The 20,284-nt window shown below is 31.3% G+C and overlaps 1 protein-coding gene across 1 annotated transcript in view; it reads left to right on the forward strand.

The window, feature by feature from the left end:
• LOC134680999 (G protein-coupled receptor kinase 3-like) overlaps nucleotides 1-20,284 on the forward strand; it is a 100,968-nt gene that overhangs the window by 31,961 nt on the left and 48,723 nt on the right. The window contains exons 4-6 of the mRNA XM_063540332.1: nucleotides 5,742-5,843; nucleotides 8,351-8,437; nucleotides 16,839-16,900. Of these exons, the coding sequence (XP_063396402.1) occupies nucleotides 5,742-5,843; nucleotides 8,351-8,437; nucleotides 16,839-16,900 (251 nt within the window). The remainder of the gene's footprint in view (nucleotides 1-5,741; nucleotides 5,844-8,350; nucleotides 8,438-16,838; nucleotides 16,901-20,284) is intronic.

Consider the following 20,284-nt stretch of genomic DNA (forward strand, 5'->3'; position numbering starts at 1 on the left):
CAAAACATGAATGGGAGGAAACGTTGGGGAATAAAAGAACATCCATGATTGACAACATACATGATATTGAATTGAATGAAATCTTAGAGTTGTTTTGGTGTAATTATTGTAATACAGTCATTGAGTCTGAGCAAAGCAATACATATGCACTATAAGACATATAGAGGTCAAAAGTCTGCTAGAATTCACAACTACATTATTAGTGACCGTCATGATACACTTTATTGATATTTGTCCGCCATACTGGATATCACACAGGTTTCCGTAAAATTTTGACGTCATAAAACAAAATATCTGACGCCACAATGGAAAAATGATTGTGTATGATATCAAAAGTTCAAGCCACCCGGTCAGCTGGGATTTAAGCAATAAGGTGTATTGGGTTTGAATAGTTTTGTTTTAATGTTTCTTTCTCTTACTTAACCTCTGTTTAAACTATAACCCAATTGAAACCTGTTGCTTTGAGAAAAACACCATCTGAATTTTACCCAGATGAAATGATTACACATTCTTATAAAAGATTGTTAATTCTAGGAAATTTTAGAAACCACTAGGTGTTTAAGTATCATTTCTGCAGTCTGTGTATATGACCTATAATTGCACATCTATGTACTTCATTTTTTTGTCTCTGTTGGATAGTTGTTTCATTGGAATTCATACCACTTCTTACTTCATATTTACTGAAGCAATATAAAAGAAGGAAACTTATGAAATATGACTATACATGTATAAATAATTGTTAGATTAAAACGAGGAAATGCTTTAAGCCATATTTGCAATCTTGAGTAAATATAAGTTTTTAACAGTGTATAATACAACTGATTTCGTTTTTTTTCCCCTGTTTGATATACTTTGTATATATAATGCCAAAGCTAAGAGTTAAAATTGTGAGGGCATGAAAATAAATAGTTATATATTTGTTTACTTTTTATTTATTTTGGATTGTCTAACATGTGGTAATAATGAATGTTCTAGTGTAGGTTTTTTGGCTGATTCTTTTGAAAATATATTCCAGAATGAATGAGATTATAAAATAGTAAACACTGAATAAATTTATGCAGCATATAAATATATTGATGATTATTTCACTAGTTGCTTTCTATTGATATCATTATCAAGAATACAAGGGAAAGTCCACATCTGAGGCTAACACCCTCAAGGATACAATCAATACAAATAAACAGGTTGTTGCCTCTTTGACACACTCCCAGTTTCCATTCTCTTTTGTATTACTTCCTTGTCTTCACAGACTACCATACAGTAGTTATTTCTAATGATCAATGGTAAAGTATGTTACTTATTTTTTTCCTGATGAAAACTGTGTCAAGCAATTATACAAAAATTCATATTCTTTCTTTGATTGTTTCAACAATAATTTTTATCTGACAGGACAGATAATAATAATAATAATAATACTTTATTCCGAAAGCAATACAGCTTATAGGATACATATACACAATTTTACACCAATATAAGAATTTCACAAGAGATATATAGTAAATATAAATATAAGGTGTGCATGAAAGAACATATAATACATAATACATAATACAAAATACAAAATACGAGCGGAGAATGATATGATACTTAAATAAAGTGAGAACAAAAATATTATTTACTGCAATTAAATTCTAAGTTTTTCAGCAGATTTTAGAAATATACCTAAGTTATTCAATTCTTTAATATTTTTGACAGATAACAACTGGATAAGTTTGAATATAGAAGGATTTCTCCAATAATACTGTTTTATATACTTTTCTCGAATCTGACTATATTTTTTACATTCAAGTATAAAATGGTATTCATCTTCAATAGAGCTAGTATTACAATTTGTACAAAGTCTATTATTTTTATCAACATTATAATATCTACCTGTTTCTATACTTAATATATAAACAATTCATCATCACCTGTTAATGAGGCATTACTTTGTATTTCTTGCATATATATTCTCCTGTTTTAACTCCTCTGTTTGTAATAAGGTTTTTGCAGAAGGAGGCTCTTGGGATTTTATCGTTGAGCACACTTACTTTTGAGATACTATTTTTCTGCAGAAGAAGCAGAAAACTCCAACAACATTCTGAGCGCTGCAAAATTCATAGTTATGTTCTTTCTGATAATCCAGCTCAAATATAGAGTTTCTGTGCTCTTGGCCCATGGACCCTGATTGTTTATGTTATGCAAGTCAATGTTATTCAAGTCAATTTCTTTCTATGCTTATTTACAAGTTGTAAGATTTATATGCATAGGTCTGCAAGCAAATTTGTCATCAACGTAAAATTTTAATTTAACAAAAGATAAAACCAGACTTTTAGACAGAATTATTGCAACAATTATCCTGGTGTCTTTTTATTGGAAAAAGTAATCCATCAGCTGGCTCATTGAGATCTAGACATTTGAATAGATGGTTAACAATTGTCCCTTCAAACATGTCATTTGTCTGATGTCCATTGTTGGTGCATAGGGTTTGATACATTGTTCAACAGCTTGGTTCAATTCCTGCTTGAATTGCAACAAAAAACACAGGGATTGGTATTTATGATTGAAGGCCCGTTTACATACAGCAAACTGGTTCTCTATTATGTATCGCTATGAGATTAAACAAGCATTCCAGAACATCCATTGCTTTCATTTAAAGCCAGAATGTTATCAATGTCTTGTTTATAAACATTTAAATAATTGAAAGGGGTTTTCTTACTTGTAAGTGTATATCCATTGTCTGTAGGCTTTACTGAGAAAACTATTTGTGTGGTGTTACATAAACATTATATAACGGATGATGACAGTTTATGTCATTAATTGTAATAGTTATCAAAGCTGTTTATATTCTCTTAGTTGTAAACCAGGAAATTGCTTCAGTTTAAATAGTTTACTGAGCCTAATCCCTTTTAAACTATGTGCACTATTTGCAAAAATATAAGGCCTCAGGTATTGTGTACAGAAGATTTTGAGAAACCTTGAGTATAGACATGGGGAGGGGGAAACAAGTGGAGGGATGCAACTTATCATGAGATGCATGGGGAGGGAGAAAATAAGTAGAGGGATGCAAAATCATCTATAGTTAAGAAGGAATAAACAAAGAATTACAAGAATCATGAGATAACAAGAGGTTAAAATAAAGGATTATATGAGCCATGAGATAAGAAGGGATTAGAAAAGCCATCAGATTTAAAGGAATTAACAAAAGCTTGTACAAGAATCACGAGACAAGATGGGATTGATTATTATTAAAAGGAAATGCAAAAAATATGATATAAAAAGGATGCTTAAACAAAGGAACCATGAGATAAGAAGGAATAAACACTATCCAATCAATTTACAATAAAGTTTTGACAATTTACCACCAGCCCTATTGTTCAGGCCAAGAAGATTGTTGTTTAAAGCCAGTAATATATATTTGAAATGCGACATCATTTTATGAAAGACTGATTTTCATACTTGTATAAAATGGAGCAATTATTCATGATGACTGCTATATTTTCAGACTTAACATGTAAACATTTTTTAACCGAAAAATTAAGATTGAGGTCATTCAGAAGTTCTGCAGTATATTGCTAACTTAAAGGTTTTCTATTGATCAATTCACTTAGGATGAGAAGTCATGTTCAATATTGTCATGTTATTCAGACAGATTACTATCTACAGGAATGTTATGGCATTTTAAATGCCAATACTAGTGTAAATATGTAGAAAGAGAAGTGTTACTTTACTTGATTGGTCTAGGATTACTGTTGAATTGTTAAGGAAATCGTGATGTATTTGTCATAATGTTTGAGTCAAATTGGAGTACATATGTACTTGGAATTATATGTTATGTCAAACCATAATATGTTATGTCAGACCATAATGACATGGCACATCATAAGAAGTGTAACTGTTGAAAACTTGATTATAATAATTAAGGGGGAGTTTAACTTGTGCTATAATTTCTGGTATAAAAGTGAATATAAATATCCTGTAAAAATGATTTTTATTAAAATGTATGATATAATTGTGTAATTCAATGAAAATTTTTCGAAAGGGAGCAGTCTGCACCAAAATCTTTTCCAACTACTGGTACCAAGACCAATATCCCAACATTTTCTAAGGTGTCTAAACAAAGTTTGGGAAATAATTACTAGTCTTGGGCTTCAGACTATAGGTCCCATTTATGGGCATAATTTTTTCTGGTCTGTGTGTCCATCTGTCTGTTTGTTCCGCCGTCCGTTGGTTTGTTCTGTCTGTCCTGTTTCAGGTTAAAGTTTTTGGTCGAGGTAGCTTTTGATGAAGTTGAAGTCCGATTACCGGTAACTGAAACTTAGAAAACATGTTCCCTATGATATGATCCTTCTAATTTTAATGCCAAATTTGATATTTTATCCCACTTTCAGGGTCCACTGAACATAGTATATGATAGTGCAGATCAGGCATCCTTTTACTTAGGACTCATTCTTGTTGAAATTTTATTCAAGTCAAAAAGAAATTAAACAATAAATCGATAGACCAGTACTACAATTTGGGTTGACTCTTGGATGGAGTGCAGACTTCCTTTAGAGAAAGAGTGAATGGTGACAGAAACTAAGCCTTTTGCATCATACTTCCTTATGATTGACTGTCTCAAGGTTTCTTTAATGTGCATAGTCAATAGTCAATTGTCAATTGTCAGACAGTTGACTGACTAGAATATACATATAAACAAGTTACATTACAAACCACAAAACCTTAATTTCCTGTTGCTATAACATCGTAAATAAACAAGATTACCTGTATTTGCTTTTCATTTGCTATTTATAGTGCAAATAAACAATGTAACTAGTATTGCATTTTTAGCACATAATCAGACCTATTACAATAATTAATTGTTATTACTGATTAATGTATTAGTTTCTGAATTGTTTAGGAAATCGTGATGTGTTGTTTTGAGGCCAATTGACATATTGCATCATCGGTTAAAAGCAGAATTTGTATTTAACTATTGCAGCAGATGCTGTAACAAAAATAAAAAGCGTAAAAGTATAATCATCATGACTATGGTAATAAATGTTCCTGATTTAGCAGACTGCATGTAGGAATTGGAATATATTAGTGTTTTTATACATCTGTCCCACAAATTAGCTTGATGCTATGCATATTAATAGTAAATTGATGTTTTGTGCTAGAATACATGAAATTAATTGCCATAAGCAAATCCAAGCAGGTGATTGTTTTGCAATTTCACTTAGAAAAAAATCCTTAAGTTATTTAAATTTAAAGACAATTGATGAGAAAGTATTCTTTAGTAAACATCTGTATTTCAGAGCCATTTTTCAAACAAAATTGACTGGAATTGCATCATGTTTTTTCAGAGGTAATAAGGTCGCCATTTATTTCTTCAAATTGTTTCAAAATTTCCCACACCTGGTAATTATGAGGGCCCTCATGGTGTTTTTGATTATGTGATTACTTGGCCGTTTTTTTAATGATTATTTGATTTTTAAGCCAAATATTTCATGATTATTTGATTACCTAGGACTGTATTTTTAGTTTATGATTATTTGATTACTAAAGATAAGCAAATATTTAATGATTATGTGATTATATTGGCAAAAAAATGGTGATTATGTGATTACTAGGACCCCCCCCCCCATGAGGGGCCAATTATGTACTAGGCTGATTACCTGAAAAAAATAAATTGTCATATTTCATGCATATGTACATGTAGATTTTAGTGATAGTTTTTGCATATTCAGTAGTTATAATTCTACCTTGTCTTTTTATTTCAGATTAGAAAATTTGAAAAACTAGAGACAGATGAAGAAAGAATAAAATTAGGAAAAGAAATTTACGACCAATTTATAATGAAAGAACTTTTATCACAATCACATGCAAGTATTCAATATATCACTGTAATGACAACAATGCACACCCACACTGGGGATTCATTTATTTTCTTGGATGAGGATAACTTAAAGTTTTTCGTGGATATTTGAGGTCATGGATTTGCCAAAGTCTATATTTTATACAAGCCTTGATAAAATGTGTACTTCATTGACTCTTTGAATTTATATGTAAAGTAGACCCATGAAATCCATCAAAATTGGTACCCCATGAATAATACTGAATCCACAGCTATCAAACATTTTCTTTAGCCTATGGTACTGTGGTCAGCAATGCATTCAAGGTTCTCATGAAGATTAGTACATTTTTTTGGCCAGATGAGTCTTTGTGGAAAAGTGAAGGAAAGTTGAAATTGTCACACCTGCCCAACCCCTCATGGGATATAAAACAGTGTACATGTACCTCAAACAATTAAGATGTTTTGTTAATACATGCATGTACTCCTAAGGAAAAGTATCTATTTGAGTAATCATTGCACTTTTTTTTGTACTTTCCACTGGCACTTTTCATATTATTTGATTTTATTCATAAAGAATGTGGATTGTGTTTCACTGATGCATTTGGAAAAAAAAAGGCAAAGAAACAGCCTATTGCTGTGCTTCATCTTCAAAGTTATAGTTAGACCTTCAAATTTCACTTCACTGCAAGTTCACAACCTAATACCACTGCATTTTTAGCAATTAGGAGAATTAATTGCTAGATGTCGATCATTTGGGTTGAAATTGCAAGAAAAAAATAAAAAGATTATGACTGTTAATATGGAATAGAAGAACAAAGGATATATAAGTTTCCATCCATGACACAATATTGGTTCATGCATAGCAAAAACACATATAAGCAATGAAACAATGCTTTTATAGCTGTTCTTCATCTCAAAGTCACTGTGAGGCCTTCAACACTGAGCAATAAAAACTCTTACCACTGTGCAAGTTTAAGACCTCCCCTAGTACCCGCTTGATTGGAATTCTTTGCGAAAGAATGCAGATAGACTTTGTAAGATGTTACACCACAAAATCAAGCCTGGTAAAAAAGAACATACTGGGAAGCTATACATATTTACAACAAAATTGTTCCTTAGAATGCATAGGCTTCTCCATTTAAATAAATGTTTTCAATAAATGTATGTACCAAAATAATGATTAAGTCCAGATCAAGAAAATAACACAGATAACATTGAAAGAAATAATGTAAAAATGTTGTGCATCATCATAAAAGCTTAGAGCTATGTAAACAATTTGGTGAAAACAGTGCTATCAATTGTTGTAATTCTATACTCCTGATGAGCTAGACCTTTAAGATCCCTGCATACTTCTATTACAAGATTTAGACATTTATGTAACATGATAATCCCCCTGGAGGTTGGAATTTACTTTACAATGGTTTATAGCTATATTTTGGTTTCTCAGTCAATTATGCAGACTAAGTTGTGCAACATACAGCCATTAGTAGTTCTGACAGGAAATTTGTTGCATAAATAAAAGCAAATTTCAAAGACAAAAGGAGAAAAAGGTCAAACATTTATAAACAAATCGACTTTATTGTACAAGTATCAGTAGAAGGCATCATTTCCTCCCTGAGTTACTGGATTTGGTAAAAAAATTCTGTATGATTTGGAATGGATGTTCATTACTTTTATGGATACTATTTAATGTCCAGTGGCATTTATTCCAGATCTCAGAATGCAATTTCTAATTATATTGTAAAACTTACTCCGTCACATTATTCACATTTAACAAAAATGCACACACTGAAATGTCTCACCTGCTTTACTTATCATTGAATTAAAATTTATATTGAATCAATGTTGAATGTCTATAATAGAAAGGTACCACAGAAACTTAATATTATCAATGTTTTGAAAATGATGTCACCATCAGCAATGGTTAGTTTTATCATGCCAGACAGACATGAAGACCTTATAATTATTCCATGCATGAAATATAGTGGTCTTATTGTTAATAGTACCTGAGAAACAGATCATTACATTGACTAATAAATCATGAAAATGAGGTCACGGTCAAATGAAACCTACCAGACAGACATACACACCTTTCTATCAATCCAGGCACCAAATTTGGCAGTCCTATTGATAATATCAACCTGAGAAATGGACAAAACTAAAAATTGCTAAAAGAACATAAAATTGAGGTCAAGATCAGAAGAATCCTGCCAGTCAGACATGTACACTTTACAATTGTTCCTGCAAGCACCAAATACAGTTGACCTTATGCTTATATATAGTATTTAAGATACAGAATTGACCATTTATTTAAGACTTACAGTATCTTGCAATATGATAGAACAGATTATAAAAAAACCCAGATATTTTTGTATAATAAATTTCTCAATAAATTTGAATTTAAAAGTAATTGCAGGGATCAATCAGACATAGGTATAAGTAATTTAGAACAAAAACAAAGAAGAATTTACAAATTGTTTCTAGGTCCAAATGTTTTAATGCATCAGAGATATAATCTTAAACTTCTATTTTCAGACATATACAAAAGAAGCTGTAGATTCTGTAAAAGAAGCCTTAACATTAGCACAAAGAAATAAAACTCTAAATCCACACATTTTTGAAGTAAGTATATTATGTGATTATGTTATTGATCTGTAGTAAAACAACGTGTAAATGTCATTTGTGACAAAACTAAGTCTTTTAATCTTGATTGTGCCGACAGCACAAAGATACTTTATTTGGTTTTTTCTATCAACTCTAGTAAAAAGTTTCAGCACATTATTTGATATACTTAAACATAAAAATAAGATATGGTATGATTGCCAAGAGACAACTTTCCACAAGAGACCAAATGATTTCGAAAATAACAACTATAGGTCATCGTACAGCCTTCGAAAATGAACAAAACCCATACCACATAGTCAGCTATAAAAAAAAACAGTTTAACAGTTCATTAACAATTGCAGTATGTAGTCATTGTCTACGTGGAGAAAAACAGCTGATTTATTTTCCTAAAAAACACTTTTGTCTGACCTCAAATCCAGGGTAACAATTTAGTTTCCAAATGTCAAGGAAAAGACATTTGAATAAATTGCTGTAGAAATCCGCAGTCCAATTGTGATTGTGCAAGTTAATGTAAATACATTTGGATTTTAAAAGGTCATTGGATGTCATATTAATCTCAGACTAATAAATATGAACAGATGCAATAAGATTGCTAATGATCAGTTAGAATTTTATAAAAGGTACATGGAAAATTTTATATTTTTATAATTTTATACATGGTGTCTGATGTTTCTGAGTGCAGTCAATTTGGAAAAATATATATTGCAACATGAATTAGGGACATGCAGGCTGCCAAATAAACTTTTCATTTAGAAATGGATCACTATTTAAAATTGATACTTATGTTAAAGAGTTGGATAATTTATCAAAAATTTACCTAGATTAGTAACATTAACTCAGGTCTTACATTTTAAATTATTTTAATTCAGTTTTGGCAACATTATATAAGTGAACATTCCTTTAAATAAATCTTAGCCTTGAATTTTGAAAAATTGAAAAGAATGTAACTTTGAAAATATCAAGTAAAAGTTTTAAAACTTACAATGTTTAAAAAAAAAAATAATAATGCAAATTTTGTAGTTAAAATTTTATGATGTTTACCTCATTAAGTTTTAGTGTTGACAATATGTATAACACACAGTTTGTTATTTGACCTTACAACTTGGGGAACACATTTGCTTTATGTTTCTTATTATCATTAATTCTGTCACTACAAGAAAATAACACCAGCACAACATAATATGTTCAACTTATAAAAAAATATTGTTTTTACCGGAATTTAATTTAATTCAGTATATCCTACCTTAGCTGAGAGCTTAGCTGTGGTTTAGCATGTCACTAGCTCTTTGTACTACTAGGGCTGTGTTTAAGAACCGGGTTTGGCTTTAAAGCCCTCTCATGGTCAGCTTTTTAGCTCACCTGGCCTAAAAGGCCATGTGAGCTTTTCTCATCACTTGGCGTCCGTTGTCGTCGTCGTCTGTCGTCGTTAACAATTTTTCAAACATCTTCTCCTCTGAAACTACTGAATGGATTTGAATGAAACTTAACATGATTGTTCCTTAGTATATCCTGCACAAAATTTGCGCTTCGATTTTTGATCCGTCAAAAAACATGGGCGCCGTTACTTAAAATAGAACATAGGGGTCAAATGCAGTTTTTGGCTTATATCCCAAAAACGAAAGCATTTAGAGCAAATCTGACATGGAGTAAAAATGTTCATTAGGTCAAGATCTATCAGCCCTGAAATTTTCAGATGAATCAAACAAACCATTGTTGGGTTGCTGCCACTTGATTGGTAATTTTAAGGAAATTTTGCAGTTTTTGTTCATTATCTTGAATATTATTATAGATAAAGATAAACTGTAAACAGCAAAAAAGATCAGCAAAGTAAGATCTACAAATAAGTCAATATGACCAAAATTGTCAATTGACCCCTTAAGGGGTTATTGTCCTTTAATGACAATTTTTCACAATTTGTTCATCATATTTGCTAACTTTAAAAAATCTTCTCCTCTGAAACTACTGAATGGATTTGGTTAAAACTTAGCATGATTGTTCCTTAGATTATCCTGCACAAAGTGTGTGCTTTGATTTTTGATCCGTCAAAAAACATGGCCGCCGTTACTTAAAATAGAACATAGGGGTCAAATGCAGTTTTTGGCTTATATCTCAAAATTGAAAGCATTAAGAGCAAATCTGTCATGAGGTAAAAATGTTCATTAGGTCAAGATCTATCAGCCCTGAAATTTTCAGATGAATCAAACTAACCATTGTTGGGTTGCTGCCACTTAATTGGTAATTTTAAGGAAATTTTGCAGTTTTTGGTCATTATCTTGAATATTATTATAGATAAAGATAAACTGTAAACAGCAAAAAAGATCAGCATAGTAAGATCTACAAATAAGTTTAATGACCAAAATTGTCAATTGACCCCTTAAGGGGTTATTGTCCTTTAATGACAATTTTTCACAATTTGTTCATCATATTTGCTAACTTTTAAAAATCTTCTCCTCTGAAACTACTGAATGGATTTGGTTAAAACTTAGCATGGTTGTTCCTTAGATTATCCTGCACAAAGTGTGTGCTTTGATTTTTGATCCGTCAAAAAACATGGCCGCCGTTACTTAAAATAGAACATAGGGGTCAAATGCAGTTTTTGGCTTATATCTCAAAAACAAAAGCATTAAGAGCAAATCTGACATGGAGTAAAAATGTTCATTAGGTCAATATCTATCAGCCCTGAAATTTTCAGATGAATCAAACATCCAATTGTTGGGTTGCTGCCACTTAATTGGTAATTTTAAGGAAATTTTGCAGTTTTTGTTCATTATCTTGAATATTATTATAGATAAAGATAAACTGTAAACAGCAAAAATGATCAGCAAAGTAAGATCTACAAATAAGTCAATTTGACCAAAATTGTCAATTGACCTCTTTAGGAGTTATTGCCCTTTAAAGACTTTTTTCACAATTTGTTCATCATGTTGACTTACTTTAAAAAATCTTCTCTTTTGAAACTGCTGTATCAATTTCAGCCAAACTTAGGCTAAATGAGTTTCAGAGTTTCAGAGTATCTAGTATAAATTTTATATTTCATTTCCTTGTATGTCAAGAAACATAGCTCCTATGGCTAAAATAGAACATAGGAGAAAATGATTTTTTTTTTTACTTTTGAAGAAAATAGGACGATTCAAAGAACATTTAAATAAATTGAAAAGCCAAAATAATCATTGATGAGAGATTAAACCAAAAAAATTCAGGTGAGCGATTCAGGCTCTTGAGAGCCTCTTGTTATCTTTATTGCTGTGTTGCAGTTTTGCTTTTGACAATAAATTGGGTTACTGTCTACAACATATATTCTATGCAGGAATACATGATATGGGTCACATCCAATTCAGTATCACCAGATCAGGTGAGGGCTCAATAGTTTACCATGTCGCTAGCTGTAGCACTACTACAAGCGTGGTTTAACGTGACTCGGGGCTTTAGCGCTTTTGCACAAAAGGCACCTTTCCTTTATTGCTGTGCTGCAGTTTTGCCTTTGACAATAAATTTGGTTACTGTCTACAACATTTATTCTATGCAGGAATAATTGATATGGGTCACATCCAATCTTTATATTCTGAGTTCTATGGTTTACCATGTTACGTTGTACTATTACAGGAGTTTCAAACTACTACAACTGGCTATAAAGCTTTTACACTGAAGGTACTTTGTCTTTATCACTACAATGGATTTTTACTTTTGACAAAAAATATAACGCTAGAGTTTCAGGTCGCTCAGTAATATAGACTTCTTTTAAACATTGTGTAAAAATGCCACTATGGGAATTCCATACAAAATATGATATTTTTATTGATTTTTATTTGAGTAAAACATTACAACCCGTTCAATTACGAGTGATACAATAATTTCCCAAGTTGCAAGAATGATAATTAGTTTTAGTTCATTGTTAGAATTAAATTCTGCGCGAATATAGCACCTCGTTTAAGTATTTAGAGAATAATCGATTAGAAATATCCAGTTGAATCCTGTTATATAAGTATTGTCATACTGGTGGAAATTACAGGTAATTAAATTGTCAATATAACAGGTAATTAAGCGTTGATTACTTGTTACCAGCGTGCTTTCAGAGTGGAATTATTATGATGAGCTGAAGGATTATTTTAATATTCGCTTTCGTCATTATGCTGCAAAAGAACATTAGTCCTTGAGCAAATTATACTTGCATGTAAATGATTGATTATGAAATTTCATTACGGAACAAAGTCATGCAACCAGTTTGAAAATCTAATTTTCCAGTTTTAAGTAAGTGAGTGAGTGATTTAAGTTTGTGCACGCAATCTTGATGAGGCTGATGATAACATCCAAGTAAAAGTTCATCAAGCAACTCCCTCAACCAAGAAAAATGTCATTAAGCAACTGAATATTCCAAGAAAAGGTCTTCAAGCAACTCCCTCATTCAAGAAATAGGTACCAAGAAATGGGTCATCAAGATTAACTCTAATTAAAAAAGGGACATCAAGCAACTACCTCATCCACAAAAAGGATCATCAAGCAACTCCCTCATCCACAAAAAGGGACATCAAGTGACTCTCCCTCCAAGAAATAGATCATCAAATGACTCTTATCCAAAAAAAAAAAAGATCATCCAGTGACGTACTCCCTCATCCAAGAAAAAGGATCATCCAGTGAAGTACTCCCTCATCCACAAAAAGGATCATCAAGCAACTCCCTCATGCACAAAAAGGGACATCAAGTGACTCTCCCTCCAAGAAATAGATCATCAAATGACTCTTATCCAAAAAAAAAAAAGATCATCCAGTGACATACTCCCTCATCCAAGAAAAAGGATCATCCAGTGACGTACTCCCTCATCCAAGAAAAAGGATCATCCAGTGACGTAGTCCCTCATCCAAGAAAAAGGATCATCCAGTGACGTACTCCCTCATCCAAGAAAAAGGATCATCCAGTGACGTACTCCCTCATCCAAGAAAAAGGATCATCCAGTGACTCCTTCATCCAAGAAAAGGGTCATCAAGCAACTCTTTTAAGGGAGCTCACTTCTCAGTTTCAAAGTAATTAACTTTTAAAAACACTTGTTTATATTGATGAAGAATTAATGAAGGAATCCAAAAAGCAAAACAAATATATAGGTAACCGTGCTTGTTTTCGAGATATGAGCCATTGAAATTTTGGCAGGAAAATCTCTCTCTTGACTTTTCACATCTTTATCATTGACAAGTTTAAGTTCTCAAAAACTGTTAAAAAGTAATTAAAATTTTATAAGACTTTTACAGATGGCTTATCATTATACATGTTAAAGAATTTCAAAAAGAAAAATAGGGGTCACCGGGCAAATTTTTTCAAGGCATTTAAATGGATAAAACCAGAGGATTCCGAAAATCTGACAAAAACTCCAAAACATGACAAGCCAGCTTCCTTAAGAGAAAAGGTCATCAAGCAACTCCCTCATCCAAGAAAGGGTTAAAAAGTGACTCCTCCTCCAAGAAAAGGTCATCATGTGATTCTCTCTGCCAAGACTGAAGTGATGGGTCATCGAGCTTCTCTCTAATCCAAAAAAAAGGGTCATCAAGGTACTCCATCATCTAAGAAAAAGGGACATCAACCTTGAAAAGGGTTACATAATGATCAACCTGATGAATTCTTAAAAAAAATAGTTGTATCTATACTTTGATATCTTTTTTTGTATGCAGCCTTTCAAAAAAAACCACTAATCTCAATGAAATGTACAATTGCACATAAAAAAAATCTGGAATTTTAGTAAAAAGTTTATGTCATTGATGATTTCAAATAGAATAGAAAAATTGATTGTCATCCATAGCCTTCTGAGTTCCTGAATTGTGTTACACCCTTCTCTGACAATGTGCTTAACCTCTGTCCATTGGTCAGCCCATCCACCCACACTTTTAATTAGACATATATATAAGAAGATGTTGAATGAGTCCCATGAGGCAACTCTCCATCCAATCCATTTAATGTTTATTATTAACATATAATTTTGAATATAAATAAAAGGACATTTCGGGTAGATGTCACTAAAAGTGTAACTCAACTACACAAAAACAACAACATTTTGACTGTACCTAAACTAATTCAATTTTCTAAAAGAAATCCTTGAAACTATCTTGTGTTCTATTTTATTTGTGTTTGAATACCCTCAGATGAACTGTTAAGCCCACAGTTAATAAAGAATTTGAATGTTCTAGTACCCTTTTCATTTATGGAGAATTACCTTACAGCTATATCAAGTAATGCTAAATATATAATGGTAATTTGGTCAATGTCTAGACGGGGAAATTTATGGCTAGGAAGAAAATAGATTAGCTGTTCTGGTAACTATTGAAAAAAAGTTACGAATCTCTTGGGTACTATACATTGTTCTGTGAGGATATTCTTTCTCATGATTAGTATTTTGATTTGTTCTCACTTGCGGAAAGATTTATTACTACGCTTCTTGTAATCGAATAGTTTAAATTTGTCTTAAATTTTTATGATGAATGATTTCTTATTCCTTATAGGTTGTTGTTAGTAACCTGAGTGGTTGCTTCAATAAAAGTGTAGTGTTCTAGGAAGAAGAGATAATGTTATTGTATTTTTTGTGTATTTGTATCATAAAAAAAAGTTTAGTAAATAATAAGAGTAGTAAATAGGTTACAACTTTTATAGTTTTAGATTTTTTTTATATCTTTATTTTTTTATATCTATAAGTTATATAACTTCAGGTAGATAAGATCAGGGTCACATTGACTATGAAAACAGGGTAAAGTGTCCTCTTCTAACTATCTTTTGAGCCTTAAATCTTTGTCAGCTATTACAACGTTTTGGCAGAACTTTTCAGCATATTGAATTAGAATTGTCTTCAAAAAAGCATTACCCAACACAAAAAGTGTCTTCTGCATCAATTGATATAGGAAGATGTGGTATGAGAGTAAATGACACAACTCTCAATCCAAGTAATAAGTTAGACAAGTAAATCATTATAGGTCAAGGTACGTCCTTCAACACGGAGCTCACTACGAATAGCAAGCTATAAAGAGCCCCCAAAATTACTAGTGTAAAACCATTCAAACGGGAAAACCAATGATCTCATCTATATAAAAACACTTATAAACCACTTACAACTTATACAGACACAAACCACTGAACATCAGATTCCTGACTTAGGACAGGTGCAAACAAATGCAGAGGGATTAAACATTTAAATTGTACCAAACCTTCTCCCTTTCAAATCTATTAAGATCCCAGTTTGACTTGATAACCTATGGTGCCTATGTTTTATGTTTATGTTGTGCTGATCCCCTGAACTGTATGTTTTGACATGTTTTCATGCAGCTTTGAAACTCTTCTATTGTTGTATAGTTTGAGGGACTAAAAGTTATTATATTTGGGATTTATTCAAACAGTTTGTTGATTTCCTGTTTATTGTAAAATTTCCTTATAATTTATGCCCAACAGAAGGTATTAATTTTTTTTTATCATTTAACAAAAGTAGCTGTGCTACATGGAAAACCTTGGTACATGTATTCTAATTTGTATTTTGGAAGAAAAATACAGGTACAGCTGTCTTAAATTAACCTTTTCAAAACAGGACACATCACTATAGGAAAAACCATGCATTGGAAAGTAATTGTCAACATAACGTTGAAGAAATAATTACAGAAGTTAGAATACTGTATGCATGATTTTTCCTCTGGTATCGTAATTAATACAATAATACAATAATTATGGAAGCAGGAAGTAAACGACAACAAACGTTTTATATGTAAAATATAGGACATTCATGTAATTGTAAACAAGCTGTGATATTGGTAATTATTTCCATAACACATAATAAGGCTTTCATGACATACTTATATAAACACAGATGTATGTAATGTCTGTACTCAGCAACATCTAGATGCAACTATTTAGTCATGTGTTTTTAAATTTTGTTTGTCCCATGACTTTGTGCATTTCATTTATGATATAAGTTTAACTGACCAGGAGTCAGTTTCACAAAAAAAACTTAAAACTGAGATTGATCCTAAGTATACTGAATTGTTCATGATTTGCGATCAATCTTATTTGTAAGTTTTTTTGTGAAACCGACTCCATACTATTGGGATAGTTGAACTTCCAGGCAAGCTTTTAATTAAAGTGGTGCATTTAGATGGTAGAATTTTATAATTAATGAGTTAAATACCAGTCCCTGTTTCTTCAGTAGCAAACTCAGAAATTCAAATATTCTGTATGCCCTTGTCAATAAAAAAAACAAAAATCTTTGTTAGATGAGTACAGGACAACTGGCCATTTAAATGTGCAGGCATCAAAAAATGTTTCAGATGTATGAAGAAATAGCTTGAATGTGTTCAAGAAATTTTTTAGGTTTCACTGGATCTATTTCAGTTTGCTGCTCATTAATTTTATACCAATTCTTCTTTTCTTTTCTTTTCAGCCATATATAGAAGAAATTTGCAATACATTGAGAGGCCATATATTTGATAAATTTCTATTAAGGTAAGTTTAATAGAAGGTAAATAGTCTAAATAGAACCTTCCCTAAACAGGAAAACTATCTAAAGGGACTCTGTCCTATGGAACAATATTTAATGAGGCAACCTGTCTAAATGGGCCCTTTTCTAAAAGAAACCTGTCTACATTGAACTTTTTCTAAACTGGAAACCTCTGTACAACTGGTAACCTGAATTTAAAAGAAAAGCTTGAAAATGTCACTTCATGATAATAAAGTGGAGACATACTCCAATAGATATCTATACATTTGTATCTGCAAAATTAATTGGCGAGGTTGCTGCCTTGCAGACATTTTAAATCACATTTGTTGATTCATTTTTCCAGCTTTGATAGTAAAGCTCTGAAGTAGATTTTATACCCAACAACAGATACCAGAAATGTATTTCCGTAGAAACAGATAAACAATCACTGAACTCGATTTAATGACCTTATTTCCCTAGAGTCTGAAATACTATGATATCGTCAGACAATTACAGAAAACTACTCAAATAATTGTTTTTCAGTATGTCAAATTTTGATCGATATCAATGTGAAATAAATATTAAATAATTGTTATCAGTAAGATTGTGCCTGTCCTTCTCAATATAGAATAAACGTAGGTTGTCTAGGAATATAAAAGATATTGGTAGGAGGCTTAGAAACCGATCAAAATGTGGGGCATTGTAATGTGAAGATATTATAGTGCCAAATAAATCTGATGAATAAAAGTGATATCAAATAAATTAAGGGAAGACTTACTACAAGTTTAGTTCTTTGAAGTGTTTTTTTGCTAATTTGTTCCTCTAGTTCATCTACAACCTTCAACAAAAGTTTTTATATATTGACTTCTGTTATGTAACAAATGCATGAGTTCTCTCCAAAGAAGTCAGTGTACAATGGTTATCTGTAGACTGCATGTAAAGATTTCTATGTAAAAACTAAAATATTCATAAATAGAGTTTAATTAAACCAAGTTTAAAATTGTGAACTAAAAAAAATTTCTTCCCTTTTTCTACAAATTAAACTATTTAGAAGGATATATGTATTACAGATGAAAATTGTGAATTTCAGACACAAACTGGTAAAATTGTAATCCTTGTTTACCTTATTAAATTGGCAGAACTCTTGTTAATAGAACAGAAAAGGCTTCAAATGTTCATTAATGTTTAAATAGACAATACAAGTATACATAAATAATATTTTTAGCAGAAAATAAGTCCATGTAAGTGAATTTTTAAGTAAATAGTATAGCAGTCTGGACCTGCCAACTTTTGATTTATGGAGGATTTCTTCTGAGATTTTATTTGATAATAAAGGCTGAAACATGACTTAAATTGTCCCCCATGACTATATATTCTTTCCAGTTTTCATTTTCAGAATACATCAACTCCTCTGCATCTAGATAAGTAAACTGCATCGCAAGACTTGATAAGAAATATAAATTATTCCAGATGGTTAATTTTTCTACTCAAAATAATTAAATATTGATCAACTCTCCGATTTAATTCATCTACCAGAGATTCTAAAGTGAATTATAGTCATGTGATTTGACAATGGTTGACGGTTATGTAACATGTTCGAGGGTCATATTGAAAGTTATAATTTGATTTGTAAACAGAATCATTTTATGGATTTTGTAACAGAAATTTTAATATAAAATTGTTTTGGTCCCATGCATTTATTCACTTTTCACTATAATGTTTGTAGAAATTGAAACCAGTAATTTTGCATGAAGGAAGTGTAGAAACTATCACTACGTAATTTAGTGATCTCTTTCAGAATTTAATTTTGAACTTTAATATTTGATTCATGGTATTTATGCATTTTCCTAGCTAATCTCTACAAAGTCTATTTTCTCTGCTCCTGATCAATGTATTCAAAGAATTCTTTTTATAGTGTCGTTCTTGTAAATATTTTCGTCATGAGCTCTTAAATGTTATAGGTTAGAATAGATAATGGATGCAATATGATTCAAAGAGACAACAACCTAAACCAAAATGTAGAAACTACTGGTTGTCCAAAACCACCAATGGGTCTTTCGAGATAATCCTGCATCAAAAAACAGTGTTTGTTTTTTAAAAGACACATAATTTATAAAAATCAAACATTTTATATTTACACATTTATGAGGAGTTTGCTCAGCTACATCAAATCCCTAGAAACACAGACAAAAACAGGGGTTGATTCCTTACATTAGACAGTAAAAGATTGTTGGACCTCTTTATTCTGAACAAAGTTAAATGGCTGTTACTTTATGGGAATATTAATATAATTTATTGCATGTTGACATAATTTCTGAATAAATGTCCTCATCAGAAAGAAAAACTAGAACAAGAACAATCAATCATCCCTTGTTAAGTAACATATTGTCGCTGGATCAAGTTTCATTGAATGTTGAAGAAATTGTCAATGGTCTATGATAGATGGGACATCTGTTGGGTAAAACGCAATTAATAGGTGACCTCGAACTCACTTTCTCAACAGATCTTAATAAAACTTGGAAAGTAATTTCCTTTTAAAAAAAAGGATAGAAATATTTAAGAAAAAAATTGATCAGATTTTGTTAACTGCTGGTTCATTTTAAAGTTTTGCAATTTTAATGCCTCCTCATAATTAACGCTTATGCCTATATCGATTTAGTTCTTCCATAAATATTCCATAAAATGACGGTTAAGGATTTTGACATCCATTACTATGAGATGGCCCTGTAACATACATCTGGAAATTTATGACATCATAGTTTAACGCAATCATGAATCTTATGTAAAATCAAGGAAGATACTTTTGAAAAGTTGACATTTTGAAAAAAAAAGTTATTTTTCATAATATTTTTCAAATCAAACAGAAGGTCAGCTGTCTTGAAAAGGTTTGTTATACTTTTCTGTCAGTTAATGATTTGACAGAGATTATGAATTGCATGTTAATTAGATTCAAATACAATTGAGTGCTTTCAACTTTGAAATACTTATTTATAATTGACTTCTCAATACTCTTACACATTTTGTATTTCTACTATAATATAGCATTCAGTTTTATTAAATTTAAACATATTTATTTATAGTGGATTGGAAAACAAGTTATTGCAACTTATATTAATCCCTCTCCAGTTTGTGGGTGCGACTGCATTAGCCTACTCTTTTTCCAAATGTACAAGGTTGTTTGTTATATGCAAAAGATATAGCTCTCTCAACACGGGTCAGCCATTTATCCTCCCCTACTGACAGACTATCATTGTTTCTCAAGACCATTGAATTCTTGCAAATGGTGTTGAGGGGGGGCAGAAAAATTCAGTCCCTGAAATTCAGTTCCTTTACTATTTTGTATGGTGCTTATTGTGTAGCAGTGTAAAGCTCCAGTTTTGATTTATTTTACAATGTTGAATATCTTGGGA

Source organism: Mytilus trossulus, chromosome 8 (assembly GCF_036588685.1).
Source record: "Mytilus trossulus isolate FHL-02 chromosome 8, PNRI_Mtr1.1.1.hap1, whole genome shotgun sequence".
Taxonomy (NCBI): domain Eukaryota; kingdom Metazoa; phylum Mollusca; class Bivalvia; order Mytilida; family Mytilidae; genus Mytilus; species Mytilus trossulus.